This window comes from Musca domestica, unplaced genomic scaffold, assembly GCF_030504385.1.
Source record: "Musca domestica strain aabys unplaced genomic scaffold, Musca_domestica.polishedcontigs.V.1.1 107, whole genome shotgun sequence".
In the NCBI taxonomy this organism is placed as follows: domain Eukaryota; kingdom Metazoa; phylum Arthropoda; class Insecta; order Diptera; family Muscidae; genus Musca; species Musca domestica.
In genome coordinates this window covers 318,353-337,901 of record NW_026712125.1, presented here as the reverse complement: position 1 = coordinate 337,901, position 19,549 = coordinate 318,353, and the positions used below count along the sequence as shown (strand labels likewise).

General features: G+C 33.2%; 3 protein-coding genes across 3 annotated transcripts in view; 2 read left to right on the top strand and 1 right to left on the bottom strand.

Moving 5' to 3' along the window:
• The window catches only part of LOC101894952 (procollagen-lysine,2-oxoglutarate 5-dioxygenase), a 32,680-nt gene that overhangs the window by 4,587 nt on the left and 8,544 nt on the right, over positions 1 to 19,549 (bottom strand). The window contains exons 3-8 of the mRNA XM_059128841.1: positions 16,283 to 16,422; positions 13,258 to 13,789; positions 12,935 to 13,188; positions 11,066 to 11,167; positions 10,872 to 10,997; positions 575 to 701 (exon numbers count right to left, since the gene is read on the bottom strand). Coding sequence (XP_058984824.1) covers positions 575 to 701; positions 10,872 to 10,997; positions 11,066 to 11,167; positions 12,935 to 13,188; positions 13,258 to 13,789; positions 16,283 to 16,422 — 1,281 coding nt within the window. The remainder of the gene's footprint in view (positions 1 to 574; positions 702 to 10,871; positions 10,998 to 11,065; positions 11,168 to 12,934; positions 13,189 to 13,257; positions 13,790 to 16,282; positions 16,423 to 19,549) is intronic.
• On the top strand, positions 1,137 to 4,004 carry LOC101898693 (immunoglobulin domain-containing protein oig-4). The gene is made up of 6 exons (XM_059128852.1): positions 1,137 to 1,507; positions 1,583 to 1,689; positions 1,784 to 1,865; positions 1,959 to 2,026; positions 3,688 to 3,763; positions 3,831 to 4,004. Exons 1-6 carry the CDS (start codon positions 1,423 to 1,425, stop codon positions 3,911 to 3,913), a joined length of 501 nt encoding a protein of 166 aa, XP_058984835.1. The 5' UTR covers positions 1,137 to 1,422; the 3' UTR covers positions 3,914 to 4,004.
• On the top strand, positions 7,912 to 9,138 carry LOC101889091 (immunoglobulin domain-containing protein oig-4). Its single transcript, XM_005190290.4, has 3 exons — positions 7,912 to 8,323; positions 8,381 to 8,530; positions 8,594 to 9,138. Exons 1-3 carry the CDS (start codon positions 8,150 to 8,152, stop codon positions 8,750 to 8,752), a joined length of 483 nt encoding a protein of 160 aa, XP_005190347.1. The 5' UTR covers positions 7,912 to 8,149; the 3' UTR covers positions 8,753 to 9,138.

Below are 19,549 nucleotides of genomic sequence, written 5' to 3'. Positions count from 1 at the left end.
TTCTATATTATCTGTTATAATATTTTTATGCGATTTATAAAATTCCAAATTGTGACAGAGAAGCCCAAAATGTCCTTTTGAGAACTTGCCTTTTAAAGTAGCTTAACAGGCATTTATTGGAGTTTTATCGTCACGTCCATAAGGCTAAGGTTCCTTAAGGTTATAAAATTTATAAAATACCCATACTCCTTAATTCAAAATTTTCATTCGAATCGCTTAAAAACTACGCTTTTTATGGCCAATTTTCTCCCATTGCCTTGTAAAGAAGGCTAAGTGACAAAATGTAAAGCATACTTTTAGGCGTTTCAATTGAAATGCCTTGCATCGAAAGGAAATGCATGGAACAATTAAAAAAATTGCCAAAATTAACTAAAAATATATCAAATTAACATCTTTTCTTATATCCACTGCCTTTTTTATAAAATTTTGATGGAAATCTCCCCACAATCTGTTATTATCTGACCGCATTTCCTCCTCAAGAAAAATCCCATTTCTTTACAAAAACCTGTGCGGAAATGAATTTGCATAGACGGACGGCATTCATAACGAACATTCATTCTCTCGTTCCACTTACCGCATTTCTAAGTGATTCACACATGGCCATATCGGGGTCATAATATTGATGATCATAGTTGAGATGTTTAAAGGCAGTGCTTTTGATCAAATAAATGCTGGACACATAAGGCACATTCCACATGCCACTGAAATGAGAGATGGGAACAAAAAAAGAATTATTTAAAAAATTGTGGATAAAAATAAACTTAAAAAAATTAAAAAAAAAAACAATAATAAAACAAAAACAGAAAATCACAACAGAGACAAGTCAATGAATGTAAATTGAGTCGCCCAACAAAAACAGATAGCTTATCAAACGGCATATAAGTGTAATCAGATTAAAGAACAGAGCAGCAGAGAATCTCAGTTTTTGACGAAAAAAAAAAACCTGGGGTCACACAACACCATGACTAACCCCTTGCCTGGCGAAAAAAAAGACAGGTTGTACGTTTGACAACTCATAACGCTCATCCTCTTCTCATCGTACACATCCATCACATGGATGTTTGTGTGAGTGGGCAAGTAAGCTGGGTGGCTGGCTAGCTGTTGGCTATTTAGGCTCACAGTTTGATTTTGCTGACTGGGGGTCACCAGTATAATACAGACACTTGAAGCTCCCACACAACATATCAGCCGCGCAATAGGAGTCCACAATTTCGATTTTCAACAGCTTTTTGAGGCTGAATTCAAATTCACGCTGTTTTTTAAATTTGCAAAAAAAAAATAACAACAACAACAAAACAACGTTTTTGGGTCAAAAACGCCTTTTAAAAAAAATAATAGTTAAACGTTTTGAAAATTAAGTGGCCGCCGGTTGTGGTTGGTGGACGAAAACGCATTCTCGTTGGGCGTATTTGAAAACAAAAAATGTGTTGGTCTTCTCAGCATCAACTGAAGTTCTTGATATTCATTGCGATTTTGATAGTGCGGGCCAACAATTTGGAGGCTCAAAGTAAGGGATATTGGAAAGAAAAAAAGGCATCCTATTCATTTTTTTTTCTTTGTGTACTTCTTTCTTCCTCCCCAGGAACCGTTAGTGGCCGTGGGGTATTGCGACGCAATTATACGGGCAAAAAACCGGTACTGATACAACATCGCACCCAAGATGCTGTCAACTATTATGATCATGAAAATGTGAGTCGCCATAAATAAGTCGGGACCCAAAAAATTGGCTCGAAAATGTTAAAAGCGTGCTTGATCATGTTTTTTTTTATTTTACTTTATCCAGGGAGCCAAAATAATCAAGTCTTCACATTTCGAATTGGATTATACGTTGGGCCGTAAAATCACCTTCTTTTGCATGGCCCAGGGTAAGTTTGAGTTGGAGGGGGGTATATTTGAAAAATCCAAAGCATTAATTCTCTACCTCTCTCTCTCTCTCTTTGTGTCTCTTCTCCCTGTAGGCAATCCTCGTCCAACAATTACCTGGTTCAAGGATGGCTCTGAGCTGTATCAGCATCGTTTCTTTCAGGTGAGTACTTCGAAATGTATCTATGTTAGCTGAATGATAAAGATAATTTATCTGCATTATCTAGATAATTTAGAAAATGTATCTACATTATAAAAATGACGTAGATAGTGTATCTTCACTAAAAAAATATGTAGATAGTGTATCTACATCAATTAAATATTGTAGATAATGTATCTACGTCATGCAAATGATGTAGATAATGTATCTACGTCATGAAAATAAGGTAGATTATGTATCTACGCAATGAAAATGTGTAGAAAATGGTGTAGATAATGTATCTACGTCATGAAAATGATGTAGATAATGTATCTACGTCATTAAATAGAAGTAGATATTGTATCTACATCATGAAAATGAGGTAGATAATGTATCTATGTCATGGACATAAGGTAGATAATGTATCTACGTCATGAAAATGAGGTCGACGATGTATCTTCGCTATGAAAATGGGTAGAAACTGATGTAGATAATGTATGTACATCATGAAAATGATGTAGATAATGTATCTACACCATGAAAATGAGGTAGATGATGTATCTACGTCATGAAAATGAGGTAGATGATGTGTCCACGTCTTAAAAATGATGTAGATAATGTATCTACATCATGAAAATGGTGTAGATAATGTATCTACATCATGAAAACGATGTAGATAATGTATCTACATCATGAAAATGAGGTAGATAATGTAACTGCATCATTAAAATGATGTAGATAATGTAACTGCATCATTAAAATGATGTAGATAATGTATCTACGCAATGAAAATAGGGAAGAAAAAGTATCTACGCCATAAAAATGAGGTAGATGATGTATCTCCGTCATTAAACTGAGGTAAATAATGTATCTGTATCATGAAAATGATGTAGATAATGTATCTACACCATGAAAATGATGTAGATAATGTATCTACACCATGAAAATGATGTAGATAATGTATCTACATCATGAAAATGATGTAGATAATGTATCCACGTCTTGAAAATGAGGTAGATGATGTATCTACGTCATTAAACTGAGGTAAATAATGTATCTGTATCATGAAAATGATGTAGATAATGTATCTACACCATGAAAATGATGTAGATAATGTATCTACACCATGAAAATGATGTAGATAATGTATCTACATCATGAAAATGATGTAGATAATGTATCTACGTCTTGAAAATGAGGTAGATGATGTATCTACGTCATTAAAATGAGGTAAATAATGTATCTGTATCATGAAAATGATGTAGATAATGTATCTACGTAATGAAAATAGGGAGGAAAATGTATCTACATCATGAAAATGATGTAGATAATGTATCTACATCATGTTTATTGAGATAGATAATGTATCTAATTTATTAAATAGAAGTAGATATTGTATCTACATCATGAAAATGAGGTAGATAAGGTATCTACGTAATAAAAATGACGTAGATAATGTATCTACGTCATGAAAATAGGGAAGAAAAAGTATCGACGTTAGGAAAATCCCGTAGATAATGTATCTACGTTATAAAAATTTCGCATATAATGTATCTACGTTTGAAAAATAACGTAGATAATTAATTTATGTTAGACAAATAACATAGATAGCATTTGTTTTATGGAAATTTTCATTAAAATAACCTCTTTATCTAACTAACGGGAATATCTTCTAAAATTTCCAGGTCCATGAGGCCCATATTGACAACAACATCATCAAATCGAAAATGGAAATTGATCCCACGACACAAATGGATGCCGGTGAGTATAGATGACCATAACTTCAACAAATCCTTAAGGGAATAATCTTCTCCTTTCCAATCCACAGGATACTATGAATGTCAGGCCGACAATATTTATGCCATTGATCGGCGCGGCTTTCGAACGGATTATGTGATGGTGAATTTTTGAAAAAAACATCTTTTATTATTTTTTTACATTTTGTATACAAAGCAAAAACTTAATAAAATAAAAAATTAAAATGTAGAAAATTCTAAAGAAATCGAATTACAACTATCAAGCCACGTTTTTTTTCTGATTCATTGAATTAGAATTTATTATTTAAATGTTTTTAGGGAAAGGTGAGAAAATGTATTATTTTCATTGCATTGGGCGCCATTGTGGGGACAAATACCGTATTTTCTGGAATTTCATCAATCAAAAGCTGCTATATGCATGCATGCCCGCCATCCACCATCATTTGGAGGAGATTGTGCCTTTTGCAAGTCTCTGTTGTGGTTGTTGTTATTATTATTATTTTGTAACGAAAAGATTACCTCAATTATTTAATTTAAATGCGAGAACTATGAGACAAACAAACAAATAAATACAGCATTCGAAAGAGTGCAAAGACCGAAGAGACAGATAGTTTATGTGTGTGTGGGAAAAAAGTAAGAGTTTAAAAAGCCTAAATGCGACATTTGCAGCAAATACTGCGCAGCAGATATGGACACAACATAGCCCACAGCATTTGAATTGATACTGAATAGGGTTTTTCTAAATCAGGTTTTTAATAATGGATTTTTTCCTCTTCGAATTTATTTATTTTTCCAAGGAAAAATTCTAGTATAACAGTTTCAATGTGCAGTATAACAGTTTTACAATGCTAATACAATAACTTAGTGCAGAACTCGAAATTTCCCAACATAACATCGAGTATAACAGTTTGTTGTAACAGTATAACAGTTTTGTATGACATTTTAATATGATTTTTTTTGGGATCTCTTCTATTTTAGAAGAACATTTATGCTCAGGAGATAGAATCACACATTGGTACTCAATGTTTTTGTAAAAAAAACTTAGTATAACACATAAAAACAGCTGTATAACAGTTTTTGAACACAGAGAAATGTATTAAAGCGCTGTATTATTGTTCTCCGAATTGCAGAAATTCCATTAACAGAAAAAATTTAGTATAACAGTTTACTAATGTAGTATAACAGTTTAAAAAACGAGCAAAAAATGTATGTTTTTCAAAACATTGCAAATATATTAAAAATCTGGAAAAAAAATAACTTGTATAAATAAATTGTATAAAAGTTTGAAAATACCTCAAATGTTTTTAAAATTACCTTTTTCTCATAAAAATGTAGAGAATAAATTTCCTAAGAATTCTAAAAAAAGAATAACTTTCTAAAAGAATGTATTTCTGTGTGCATTTTGTTGTATAACAGTTTAGTTTTAAAGGAAAAAGGTTTGCAAAAAGTGGCTTCAAAAATTATAATTTGTTGTACGAAGAATTCCAAACAGTCTTTACACTCTCAAATTGCACAATTCTGAGTCAATTATGCTGTATAACAGTTTAGCTTTCTTGTATAGCAGTTAGAAAAACCAACAATGGTGATTTAGCTTTTAACTCTAGGTACTCACAACAGGTAAAAAATAGCAAACTTTTGTGTGAATAAAGTTGTATAACAGTTTAGAGGTTTTGGATAAAAGTTCCAATAGCCTAAAAAAATATATGAATTATATTTAATATTTATAAATTAATATTTATAAATTATTTTTCTTCATACATTTCTCCAATTTTCTCGTAATAAAACAAACATTAATATTTCATGATAGATAGAACTAAATTGTATCACATTTAATGTGTATAACAGTTTGTTATATTACTATAACAGTCAGAATTTTGGACAAAAATTGTCTTTACATATCCATTTAGAAAAGAAAATAATACATTTCTTAGTTAATCTTGTAGTATAACAGTTGAACAATTTTTGTATAACAGTTATAAAATATTAATTTTTGTTTTTAATTGTTATTCCTTTATAATTTGAGCCTCATTTTAACATATTTATTGAGTATAACAGTTTGCTATGTCTGTATAGTTTCAACTTTAAAAAAATTGATCTGAACCACTTTTAATTTTAATTTGAAGACTAAAGGAATGCATTTTGATGAGAATTTCGCTGTAAACCTCCTATTTTAATGAATTTGCTGCATATAACTGTTTTTTTTTTTTTTTTTTACAGTATGACAGTTACATACGAAAAGAAAAATGTCAAAAAAATCATATTATTTGCATTTCAACAAAAATAATTCATTTCTAAGTAAATCTTGCCGTATAACAGTTTTAACGTTTATGTATAACAGTTGCAAATAAATATTTCGAAACCCATTTTTTCACTTTTCCACATTATAATACTCAAATTGTTAATTTTATGCAATTGAAATGAAATTTTAAGTAATTTTTGGGTGTATAACAGTTTTTCATAACAGTATAACAGTTTCAAATTTGAAAAAAATGGCTTAAAACACCCCTGATTGTTATTTGAAGACTGAAAATATGCATTTCAGCAAGAATATTGTAGTATAACAGTTTAAATTTTTTTGTATAACAGTTAAAAAAAATACAAGTTATATTTCCTTCAAGAACACATATTGTATACAAACTTTCCCATAATTTGTTGTAGTATAACACTTTTAATAAATGCAATTACGGGCTAAAATTGTGAAATCAAAGTCCAAATATTAAGTCTGTGTGCAGCCACTAATGAATTCTGGAAAAATCCCCAAATGAATCCCACACACATTTTTGCATAATTCCTCTTTTCTCCACAATACTCAAATTGTTAATTCTATGCAATTTAACTGAAATTTTTAAGAATTTTTTGTGTATAACAGTTTTTTGAACCAGTATAACAATTTCGAACTTAAAGAAAATTGCCTTAAAACACCTATGATTTTTATTTGAAGGCTGAAAATATGTATTTCAGCAAGAATATTGTAGTATAACAGTTTAAAATTTTTTTTATAACAGTTTAAAAAATCCAAAAAAAAAAAATATTTTATTTATGTGGTACACAAAAATTCCCATAATTTTTTTTTGTAGTATAACACTTATAATAAATGCAGTTACGGGATAAAAATGTGAAATCAAAGTCCAAATTTAAATCTGTGTGCAACCACTAATGAATTCTGGAAAAATCCCCAAATGAATCCTACACACATTTTGCATAATTCCTCTTTCCTTCACAATACTTAAGTTGTTAATTCTATGCAATTCAATTGAAATTTTAAAGAATATTTGTATATAACCGTTTTTATACCCGTATAACAGTTTTAGATTTTGATGAAAATTGGCTTAAAACACCCCTGATTTTTATTTGAAGACAGAAAATATGCATTACGTCATGAATATTGTAGTATAACAGTTTAAAAAATTTTGTATAACAGTTTAAAAAATCCAAAAAAAAATATTTTTTAGTTCTACTTTCTTCGAGAACACATGGGGTACACAAACTTTCTTAAAACACCCCTGATTTTTATTTGAAGACAGAAAATATGCATTACGTCATGAATATTGTAGTATAACAGTTTAAAAATTTTTGTATAACTGTTTAAAAAATCCAAAAAAAATATTTTTTAGTTCTACTTTCTTCAAGAACACATGGGGTACCCAAACTTTCCCATAATTTTTTTGTAGTATAACACTTTTAATAAATGCAATTTCGGGCTAAAAGTGTGAAATCAAAGTCCAAATTTAAATCTGTGTGCAAGCATTTATGAATTCTGGAAAAATCCCCAAATGAATCCCACACAATTCCTCTTCCCCCTCTCCATCCACAATGTTCTATAAAATTGGCCGGTATTCCCCAAAAGAAAAATAAAACTGCCCAGACTAATGGGAGCCACCATACATATGAAGTAGATATTTAATACCGGGTTTTTTATGAGCTAAGGAAAGAGTTAAATTTCTCATGTGAGTTATTTATATTTCATATTAATCTAAAGAGAGGGAGAGAGAGAAAAAGAAATGAAATTTAGCTCAACATCGTATCCCCCAAAGAGCTTGAGTTAATGCTGCAATGCTGTTCTGTTATGCCTGGGGGTGAGCAGCAAATTCTGAGTGACAAAACATCGAAACCTCCATGGATGTTTAGCTTTTTCGGGTAGATCATGGGCTAGATTTGCCATCAAATGTTCAGTTGCAAAAAGGAAATCCAACAGTTCAAAACAAGAATAAGTAAAAGTCGGCAAAATCTGAGCAGTTGGCCCTCCATCACCAGAGTGTAGATCACAAAGAGGAACGTGTTGGCACTCAAGTTAAAAATTTACGAATTTCGCAACAGAAGAGAAGAGGAAATTTTGAAGTAGAAATTGAAAAAATTACAAAAATAATTTGGGGAAAGAAAGAAGAGAGAAATGTATTTGAAAGTGGTGCTACTGTGTCTGTGCATATTGATCTTGACCAGTCCCATAACGGAGGGACGACGTGGCCGTGGCAGAGGCCGTACCAAATCGAGGGTACAAATTGGTCTACCCATAACGGGAAAATACAGAGATCCTGAATCCGATCAATACTACAATAACAATAATGTAAGTCATGAATCAAGCCATGAAATTTGAAAACCAAAAACTAAAGTCTACTTTTAGGGAGCCAAAATTTTACAGGCCTCTCACTTTGATTATGAATATGTTTTGGGCCACAAAATAGCCTTTTTGTGTGTGGCCAAGGGCAATCCCAGACCTCAGATCACCTGGTACAAGGATGGTACCGAAATATTCCAGCATCTCTACATGCATGTAAGGCGATGAGAGATTTGAGAAAATTTTTTGAAAAATAATTTTCATTTAATTTGTTTGTAGGTCCATGAATGGCGCATTGGCGAGGATCGTGTTAAATCGAAAATTGAAATTGATCCAGCCACCCAAATGGATGCTGGCCTTTATGAGTGTACCGCCGACAACATGTATTCCATTGATCGTCGTAGTTTTAAAACAGATTTTTCAATTGCTTTCGATTAAACCCCGGAATGGCCATATTTCGAAGAGAAAGAGAGAGAGGATGTTACATTTTTGTTTTGTTGCCTTTGCTCACAATAACCCCACCAAATAATAAGAGAATGAACGAACCGCAAAATAACCCCCCAGGCCAGGCAATTTTCATATTGAGAGGGAACAGACACAACATCACAGCTTTGAACACTGGCCCCATAATGGGTGTTTGCTTGTGTGTCCGATTTGCTTTTTTTTCTTTTTGTATCATTGAAAAGAGTTAGTTTTAAGCTTTTAATTTATCAAAACATATCACCTTAATTTGTCCAAAGTTTAAATGGTTTTTGTACATGGGAAATAAGCTACTATTCTTTTGGGTCTCTTTTTTTGTACAAAAAAAAAAATAAAATAAATAAATTGAAAATTTTCTACAAAAAAAAAAAATGAAGAGAAATTATGCAAACAACCACCATGGAACTGCTGCTACTGCAAATGCTTTGAGGGCTCTCAAAATAATTTAAAAATAAACCGCACCGATTAACGAAAGAGGAAATTGCACAAAAGATACCGCATCCAAGCAGTTGATAGTCAAGAAAATGCTTGGAGATAATTTAAGTGATGACATGTGAATGGTTTGGGTTAAGCTGCGAGACCACCTGTCTCAAATTAAAAAATTAGAGATGGAATTATTTCATTAAAACTTGGAGGTGAAAGGGGAGAAATGGGGGAGAGTGGAAATGTCAGAGATAAACACAGGTCGATACGATAATATGTTAGGGTCGGGGATTTTTAAAAGCCTTTTTGTGAAGAGTTATCAGGGACCATAGTCGCGGAATTTTTAAAAATAATTATTAAAAAAATATTAAAAAAACTGCAACCTCGTGAGGTTCCTCGCTTCATTTCCAGCGCACAGTGGCCACCAAAATCTCCGGCTACCAATCCGTTGGACTATTGTGTCTGGAGTATTTTGTAAAGCAACGTTGGCACTAAAAAATAGCAAACGGTTGATCACCTTAAGCATGCGCTCCACCGGGAATGGGCCAAAATACCGTAGAGCAACATTCGGGCAGCATGAAGGCTATAATTCGTGCCAAAGGTGACTAATTGCTAAAATGCAAAAATGCATTGTGGCTTTTGACTTTGTTGCTGTTTTTTTATCTCACCCTGTATATCAGAGTCGTGGCTTTTGAAAAATGATTTTTCAAAAGATATCACAGTCTTGATTTTTTTTTTCAAAATAATTTTTAGACAGATATTAGAGTTGTGAATTTTTTTAAAATTATTTTTAGAGAGATACCAGAGTCCTGGATTTTTTAAAAATAATTTTTAAAGATACACCACAGCCATGGAAATTTTTAAAAATAATTTTAAAAAGATACACCGCAGTTGTGGATTTTTTAAAAATAATTTTTAAAGATACACCACAGTTGTGGATTTTTTAAAAATAATTTTAAAAAGATTCACCACAGTCGTGGACTTTTTAAAAATACTTTTTAAAGATACACCACTGTCGTGTATTTTTTAAAAATATTTTTTAAGATACACCACAGTCGTGGATTTTTTAAAAATAATTTTTAAAAATACACCACAGTCGTGGATTTTTAAAAAATAATTTTTTAAAATACACCACAGTCGTGGATTTTTTTAAAATAATTTTAAAAAGATACACCACAGTCGTGGATTTTTTAAAAATAATTTTACAAAGATACACCCCAGTCGTGGATTTTTTTAAAAATAATTTTTAAAGGTACACCACAGTCGTGGATTTTTTAAAAATAATTTTTAAAGGTACACCACGGTCGTGGATTTTTTAAAAATATTTTTTAAAGATACACCATAGTCGTGGATTTTTTAAAAATAATTTTTAAAGATAAACGACAGTCGTGGATTTTTTAAAAATAATTTTTAAACATACACCACAGTCGTGGATTTTTTAAAAATAATTTTTAAACATACACCACAGTCGTGGATTTTTTTAAAATAATTTTTAAAAATACACCACAGTCGTGGATTTTTTAAAAATAATTTTTTAAGAGATATTAGAGTCGCGGGTTTTTTAAAAATTATTTTTTAAATTTTAAAAAAAATATTATTTTTTAAAATTTTATTTTTACACATACAAACAATTTTGAAATTTTTAAATACTCACAGAATATCACCCCTCACAATGTCCACATAATCGGGAGAGCGAGCATAGTAGCCACCTTCTGATAGGGCACCCCAGAAATTACTCCACAGCTCATTGTATTTGGCAACAACGGGTGCAATGAATTGCCTACGAAAAAAAAAAACAGAAATTTAGTTACTATTTTACAATAACAAATAACAATTTAAGAAACTCACCGATCATAAGTCATCAATTCGCGCAATAGTTCTTTATCATCGACATGAGTATCGGCATCAATGAAGAAAATATAATCACTTTTCTTTTGTTTGGCTTGTTGGCTGAAATAAAATAGGGAAAAGAATATTTGGAAATTAAAAAAATGTAAAAATTGGTTTGAGTGGAAATTTGAGTTGCGGAAAAAGAAAAAAAAACACATCGGCCGATGACAAATATTAATTTTTTACCCACCTATAATCTCCGATCTTTTATAAAATTTTTAAATACTTAAAAAATGTGGAAATTTAAAGAATATATTTCTTGATCCCTCAGGTCAATAGACCTCCTTACCCTATATAACGCCCTTTTTATACCCTCCACCATAGTATGGAGGACATATTGAGGTTGCCCTTACCATCTTTTATAAATATTTTGAATACTTGAAAAATATGGAAATTTAAAGAAGATATTTTTTGATCCCTGTAACATAGCCCTAAGGTCAATAGACTCCCTGGCTCTATGTAATGCCCTTTTTATAACCTCCACAATAATATGGAGGGCATATTAAGTTTGTCATGCCGTTTGTAAAACCTCGAAATATACTTTTTAGACCCCATAAAGTATATATTTTCATGGTCAGCATACAAATCTATGTCGATTTAGGGATGTCCGCCCGTCTGTGGAACGAAATGAAGTAGCTTTCGAACGAAATGAAGTAGGTTGATAAAATTTTACTAAAATGTATATTATGTCTGCAGGACTTTTGGTATTGAAAATGGGCCATGTAGATCCACGTTTTGGCATGGCCCCCTATAATGGTACCTCCCGATATTCGGTATATTGATGAAATTTAGCAACATTATTCACCGGAATTGTTTCAAATTTGGTATTTGAAGTTCGTAATGGATACTACAGTCTATGACAGAAAATTGTCCGTGTAGGTCTACGCCTTCGTATAGCCCCCCTATAACTGCACCTCCCTATTTTCGGTATTTTGCTGAATTAGGCGACATTATTCACCAGAAATGTTTCAAATTTGGTTTTTAAAATTCGTAATGGATACTACAGCCTATGACAGAAATTTTGTCTGTGCAGGTCCACATCTTCGTATAGCCCCCATGTAATGGTACATCCCGATATTCGATATTTTGATGATTTGATTTAGACTCTGTAGGTGACCAACTTCCTCATAATAGCCAACTTCCTAAAAGCTATATATTGTGGGTCATTTCACAGATTCCCTTCTTTGTTATTACCTTTACCTTCTTTGTTATTACATATACAGAAGTGTGCTTTGAACCCTCCTTAAAACTATCTTCTTCAGTTTGTCTATCAAAAAGTCTTTTGATTCCCTGCAAAGCCCCATATTCGTCTATAACGAATTCCCTTCACCATGTGGGGCAAGTCTTAAGAATTTTTGGCTTTTCTGTAAAAACTTTTTCCTTCAGTTTATTCCTCGTTCTTAATTTTCAGAAATCACCGGTGTTTTTAGATTCCTTTCTGATATCTCTTAAACTCTCTAACATTCCTAAAGTTCCCCAATTTGTGAACTTTTTCATAGAGATTTTCAATTAAATTTTTCCCCTTGGTTTTTTAGTATAGCTTAAAACTCCCCTATTGAGTTTGAATATTTAATCGACCTTTGGTTTTCCATTAAGCCCGTTTGTTCACAGCTAAGTTACTAGCTCTTCTTTTATCGAATTTGTCTAAAAATTACCTTTGAGGCCCATTTCAAACATTCTTCTGTTAATTTCAAAGATTACCCTGTTGCCTGTTATTTTTAAATTCCTTTCTGTTCTCTTATAAATATTCTATGACATTTCCATAGTCTTTCAAATTTTCTCTTTAGTTCCATTTTTTTTTTTTTTCAAATAGTTTTCAGTACTCACACAGCCAATTGACGAGCCCTTCTTTCATCAAACTGATCGGTGGATAGAACAATTTTGGCCGACAAATATTCCTCTTCATATTTCTTCAAATGGGATTTGGCCATGGCATCCAAATACTCCACACCGCTGTAGATGAACAAATGCATGCGATTTTTGGGATAATGGATGTAGGCGGTGTGATTCAGGAACATATCAAAGAAAGGCACGGGTGTGATGCCAATCAAGGCCAAGGTAACAATGGGTAAATTCTTTTCCTGAAAAAAGAAAAAAAGAAAATAAAATTAATTTTAAACAGATCTTCCTCAACGTGGAGTACGACTTACATCCAATTTCAAACGATTCTCCTGGCATATCAAACACTTGTGATTATAGGTGTTGGCCAAATAATTGGCAAAGGCATTCAATTCCACTTTACTGGGACCATTGCCATGTATCACACTGGGTGTGGTAAGGAAATTGATATTCTTCAAGGTACCACGATTGGTATCCAAATCTACATCCAATTTTACATCATCCTTGGCCCCATTTAGATTTTGGAAGATATGAGATTCAACATCCAATTTCATGCCCAACTTCTCCCGCAATTCTTCATTGAGATAGGATTTGGTGTAATACAGCTGATCATCTTCTAAGTTTTCAATGCTAGGTTGCAACAATTGCCATATTTCGGGAGCATAACCAATGAAAGCACCAGAATTTAAATATCTTGAGGCTTTGGGTTCGACGGTGGGATATTTGGAGGCCAACTTTACATCAGGCCAGCAAAACTTTTCGGCCGAGAATAAGACGCGGGCACCGGTCTCTTTGAATTTTTTCACAATTTCCGTAAGGCGGGAGGTGAAGACAACATCGTAGCTGGAAATAAAAACACAAAAGGGAGATTAATAAAAAATGCTAAAAGAAAAACAAGTAAAATAGTATCAGTCGATTTTGCCGACAGATGTTATGACAGATATAAGTATTGGAAATTGTGACCCTGGGTGGGTGAGGTACCAGCAGGGGTTGGCAGATCTTGCGTTAGCAAATATATTTGGATTTGTGAAATGTGAAAAGAGTTGGATGCTTATTTCGCTTTTTTTTCAAAATCTTAAACCCTATGTGGGGGAAGTACCAGAATAAATGGTCCGATCTCTACCATCTTTATAGCAGAACTTGTGTTGATGGAAATATTTAGATATACTAAGTTTGAATGGAATCGGATGTTAATTTCGTGTTTTATGAGCTTCATGAACATTCAAAATTTTGACCCTTTGTGGGGGAAGTACCTGAAGAAATGGTCCGACCTCTACCATCTTTATAGCAGAACTTGTGTTGATGGAAATATTTATATATACCAAGTTTGAATGGAATCGGATATTTATTTCGTGTTTTATGAGCTTCATGAATATTCAAAATTTTGACCCTTTGTGGGGGAGGTACCAGAGTAGGAGTGGATCGATATATTCCATCTTCACACCAGACCTTGGGTTAATAAAAATATTATGATGTATACAATTGGAAGAGAACCGGATGCTTATTTCGGATTTTATAATCGTTTTGTGTTATTCAGAATCTTGAACCCTATGTGGGGGAGGTACCAGAAGGAAACGTCCGATCTCTGCCATCCTTAGAGCAGAACTTGTGTTGATGGAAATATTTAGATATACAAAGTTTGATTGGAATCGGATGTTAATTTCATGTTTTATGAGCTTCATGAATATTCAAAATTTTGACCCTTTTGTGGGGGAGGTACCAGAAGGAGTGGACCAATAAATCCCATCTTCACACCAGACCTTGGGTTAATAAAAATATTATGATGTATACAATTGGAAGAGAACCGGATGCTTATTTCGGATTTTATAATCGTTTTGTGTTATTCAAAATATTGACCCTTTGTGGGGAAGGTACCAGAAGGAATGGTCCGATCTCTACCATTTTTATAACATATCTTGCGTTGATGGAAATATTGAGATGTATCAAGTCTAATTGAAATCGGAGGTTAATTTCGTGTATTATGAGCTTCATGAATATTCAAAATTTTAACCCTTTGTGGGGGAGGTACCAGAAGAAGTGGACTGGCATATCCCATTTTCACACCAGACCTTGAGTTAATAAAAATATTGTGACGTGTACAATTTGAAGACAATCGGACTCGTACATCACATTTTATAAGAGTTATAATTATTCAAAATTGTGACCCTTTGTGGGGGAGGTACTTGATGGAGTGGACCGACATTGTCCATTTCCACACCTGACCTAGCACTAATGCTAATATTAAGTTTCGCAAAGTTGGAGCAAAATCGGACTATCCTTTTTCTTTCTGTGAACAAAATTATTTTCTTTGAAAATTTTGACATTTTGTGGGGGAGGTACCAGAAGGAGTGGACCGATATTGTCCATCTTTTCACCAGAACTTGTATAAATAAAAATATTAGGATGTGTGGAATTTGAAGAGAATCGGATGTTTAATTCAACATTTTATGTGCCTCCTGGTTATTCCAAATTTTGACCCCTATGTGTGAGGGGTACCAAAAGGAGTGGGTCAAGATGTTCCATCTTTATACCAGATCTTGTAACAATAAAAATATTGTGATATGTGAAATTTCAAGAGAGTTGAATGTTTATTTCACGTTTTAATGAGCATTTTGATTTTACAAAATTTTAACCCCTTTGTGGGGGAGGTACTAGAAGAAGTAGACCGATATTGCCCATATCTGCAGTCGATCTAAGTTTGACAATAATATTACGATGTAGCAAGTTTGAATGGAATCGGATATTCCCTTTGAGAGTTATGGTGTGCATCAGCCAGACAGATAGACGGATGGACGGGCGGACGTACGGACGGACATCGACTCCAAATGCCCTGAAACGGATTTGGTCCAAAGAGACCTCTTGTCTAAAAGCGTTATTTCGATGAGGCACATTTTGGCCTATCAAATGATTATTTTTTTATAGAAAAAAGTTCCTAAGGGGACCTGATGAATTTATTCTATTGAAAAAAGTTTCCTCAGGGTCCTGAGAAGTTTTATTCTACAGAAAAAAGTTATCTCAGGGACCTAAGAAATTTTATTCAAAAGAAAAAATTTATCTCAGGGCCTAAGAATTTTTTTCAATAGAAAAATGTATCTCAAGGACCCAAGAAATTTTTTCTATAGAAAAAAGTGTCCTCAGGGACCTGAAAATTTTTTTTTATAGAAAAAAGTGTCCCTAGGGACCTTTAAATTGTTTTTCTATAAAAAAAGTCTATTTTTTTCTTTTTTGCCGATCACTGAGACCTAGGGTATAAAAACATTATTTCGATGAGCCACTTTTTGATACATACCCTCTCTAGCCATATGACTCAGGGTATAATGAAAGAGCAGGTCTTACCTATCAGTAAACATAATGAGTGTATCCTTTTCATCCTTCAAAGGTTTGATGGCTTCTCTCAATAAATTAACTTTAAAACCGCCACCAACACTTGACATATCACCACCCTTCCATTCCTGATCCAGACCCAAGGCAGTGACCTAAAATAGATAATCAAAAAAAAAAAAAAAAAACAATTAATAATAAAATTTATTTATCAGTGTTAAATATATTAAAAAACTAAATTGTTTTTTGGAATTCAAAGATAATGGGAATAGAATTTCCTTATCTCTTAAAACTAACCCCACAGAGAAGGGGGTCACCAACCAGCCAAGCCTTATGAAAAAAGCAAAACTATGAGTTGTCATCTCAACTGATAAACCGGCGTTTTGATTCTGGGTCATTAAGCCCGAATAGCTATTCATTCACATTTCCATTGTTTTTATCAGTTTCCAATAAGAACAAAATCTCTATTTCCAGGCAGGCTACGTGATTTGAGAAACGCCGACAGACGCACAGCATTTGAAACACACATAGGCCACATCATTCTTCATATATTCTTGTTTTTTTTTTTTTTTTTTTTTCAATATAAACAAAACGCATTGAAAGAAAAGAAAATGAAAAGAAATTAAGAAAAATCTGGAACATCATCACACTATGACAGACGTGTAAGCAACTGCATCCAACCAACCAACCATAAGAAAACTAAAAGATGATGTGGTTTTAGAGGAGATTTTTTTCATTTCAGAGAAAAAAAAATCAAGAACCAGCAATTGTTATGGAAATATATTGAACATGTGTTGGAATTGGAAAAATAATAAAAAAAACAAAGTTCCATAGAGGAACATAAACCAGTTGATAGCTGTGCTGTCGTTAATAGCAATAGCATGTAGAAGGCATTCTGATTTGTTTTCACAATGAATTACTTAGGCTACACCAGAAACCGAAACCGGATGCAATAGAAAATCTTTGGTATTGTTTAGATTTTGGGTCTTTGAACTCAAATTTTACAATTCCTTTTTTTAAGAATACAAAAGACATTAAAATATGAAAATTGAGTTTAAGTCTCGTTTCATAAAATTCAAAATTGTTTTGGGCAAATCATTTTTTATACCCTACCCCAGAAAGTTGTCAGGGTATAATGTCTTTGTGCATTTGTTTGTAACAGGCAAAAGGAAACGAAACAGAACCATAGTTCCTTCTGATGATCTGCATTGAATCACATTCTGAGGCGATTTATGCAGTCCGTCCGTCCGTCAATGTATTTTTGTAAAAAAAGTACAGGTCTCATTTATTATCCGCTTGAGATGAAATTTTCCAAACAATATCTTTTTTGGCCCAAGGACGAACCCTATTGAAATTGGTGATAATCGTATCAGATTTAGCTATAGCTCCCATATATCTTCAGCCGATTTCGGGTTAATTGTGCAAAAAATGACCAATATTAGTCCAAATAATCTGAATTTCGGCACATCCAACCGAATTCAGTCTAGAAGCAAGTACATCAAATTTGGTTAAAATCGGTTCAGATATAGCTATAGCTCCCGTGTATACGTTCCATCCGATTTTGTGGTTTAAGTCCCTCAGCTTCGTAATATACAGTGGACAACAATGATATTTGGTACCAGATGCCAGACACAGCTCAGAAATAAGTTTTTAAAATCTTGTCAAGATCTGTTGAAATTTGAATATAGCTCCCATATATATCTTCGTCCGCTTTTGCCTTTTATTGTGCACCAAACGTAAAATATTAGCCCAAATGTGCTGGACTTTGATATTTACCACCAAATTGGGCATAAAAACAAGTATCTCAAATTTGTTGAAAATCTGTTCAGATATAGCTATAGCTCGCACATTGCGATATATTGTTCATCCGATTTTTATAACCTCAGCCATATGGCTAGAGAGGATATATATCATTTGATACGGCCAAAACGTGCCTCATCGAAATAACAGTTTTAGACCCTAGGTCTCTTTATAGCAAATCCGTTTCAGGGCATTTGGAATCTAGCGAAAGTCCGTCCGTCCGTCTTTATGGCTGGTGCGCACAATAACATTGGAAGAGAGTATCCGATTTGATCCAAACTTGGTACATCGTAATAGTATTGTCAAACTTAAGATCGAGTTGGGGGATGGGTAATATCGGTCCACTCCTTCTGGTACCTCCCCCCCAAAAATGTCAACATTTTCAAAGAAATTAATTTACTGCACAGAAAGAGAAAGAATAATCCAATTTTGCTCCAACTTTGCAAATCCTAATATATGCATCAGCGCTAGGTCAGGTGTGAAAATGGTCAATATCCGTCGACTCCATCAAGTACCTCCCTCACAAAGGGTCAAAATTTTCAATAATTATAAATCTTATAAAATGTGATGTATGTATAAAATTGTCTTCGAAGTACACAAATCACAGCATTTTTATCAATCAAAGGTCTGGTGTGAAGATGGAACATATCGGTCCACTCCTTGTGGTACCTCCCACACAAAGGGTCAACATTCTGAATATTCATAAAGCTCAGAAAGACGAAATTAACATCCGATTCCTTTCCGACTTAATACATCTCAATATTCCCATCAATACAAGATCTGTTATAAAGATGCTAGAGATCGGCCCATTCTTTCTGGTACCACCCCCACAAAAGGTCAAAATTTATAATAATCAAAACGTTCATAAAATCCAAAATAAGCTTCCGGTTTTCTTCAAATTACATATATCACAATATTTTTATTAACCCTGGGTCTGGTGTGCAGATGGGATATATTGGTCCACTCCCTGTGGTACCTCCCCCACAAATGGTCAAAATATCGGGAGTTACAGTTATATGGGTGCTGCACAAAGACGTGGACCTGCATACGAAATTTATAGGCATAGGCTATAGAATCAATTTCACCCATTACAAACTTCAAATACGAAATTTGAAACAATTCGGGCGAATTAAGTCGCTAAAATCATCAAAATACCGAATAAAGAGAGACATGGGGGGCTATACGAAGACGTGGACCTGCAAACGAAATTTTTGGGTATAGACTATACTACCCATTACAAACTTCGAATACGATATTTGAAACAATTCGGGCGAATTAAGTTGCTAAAATCATCAAAATAACGAATAAAGAGAGATATCGTTATATGGGGGGCTATACGAAGACTTGGACCTGCATACGAAATTTTTAGGCATATGCTGTGAGATCCATTAAGGTCTTCAAATACAAAATTTGAAACAGTTCGCGTGAATAATGTCGCTAAAATCATCAAAATACCGAATATTGGGAGCTGCCTTTATATGG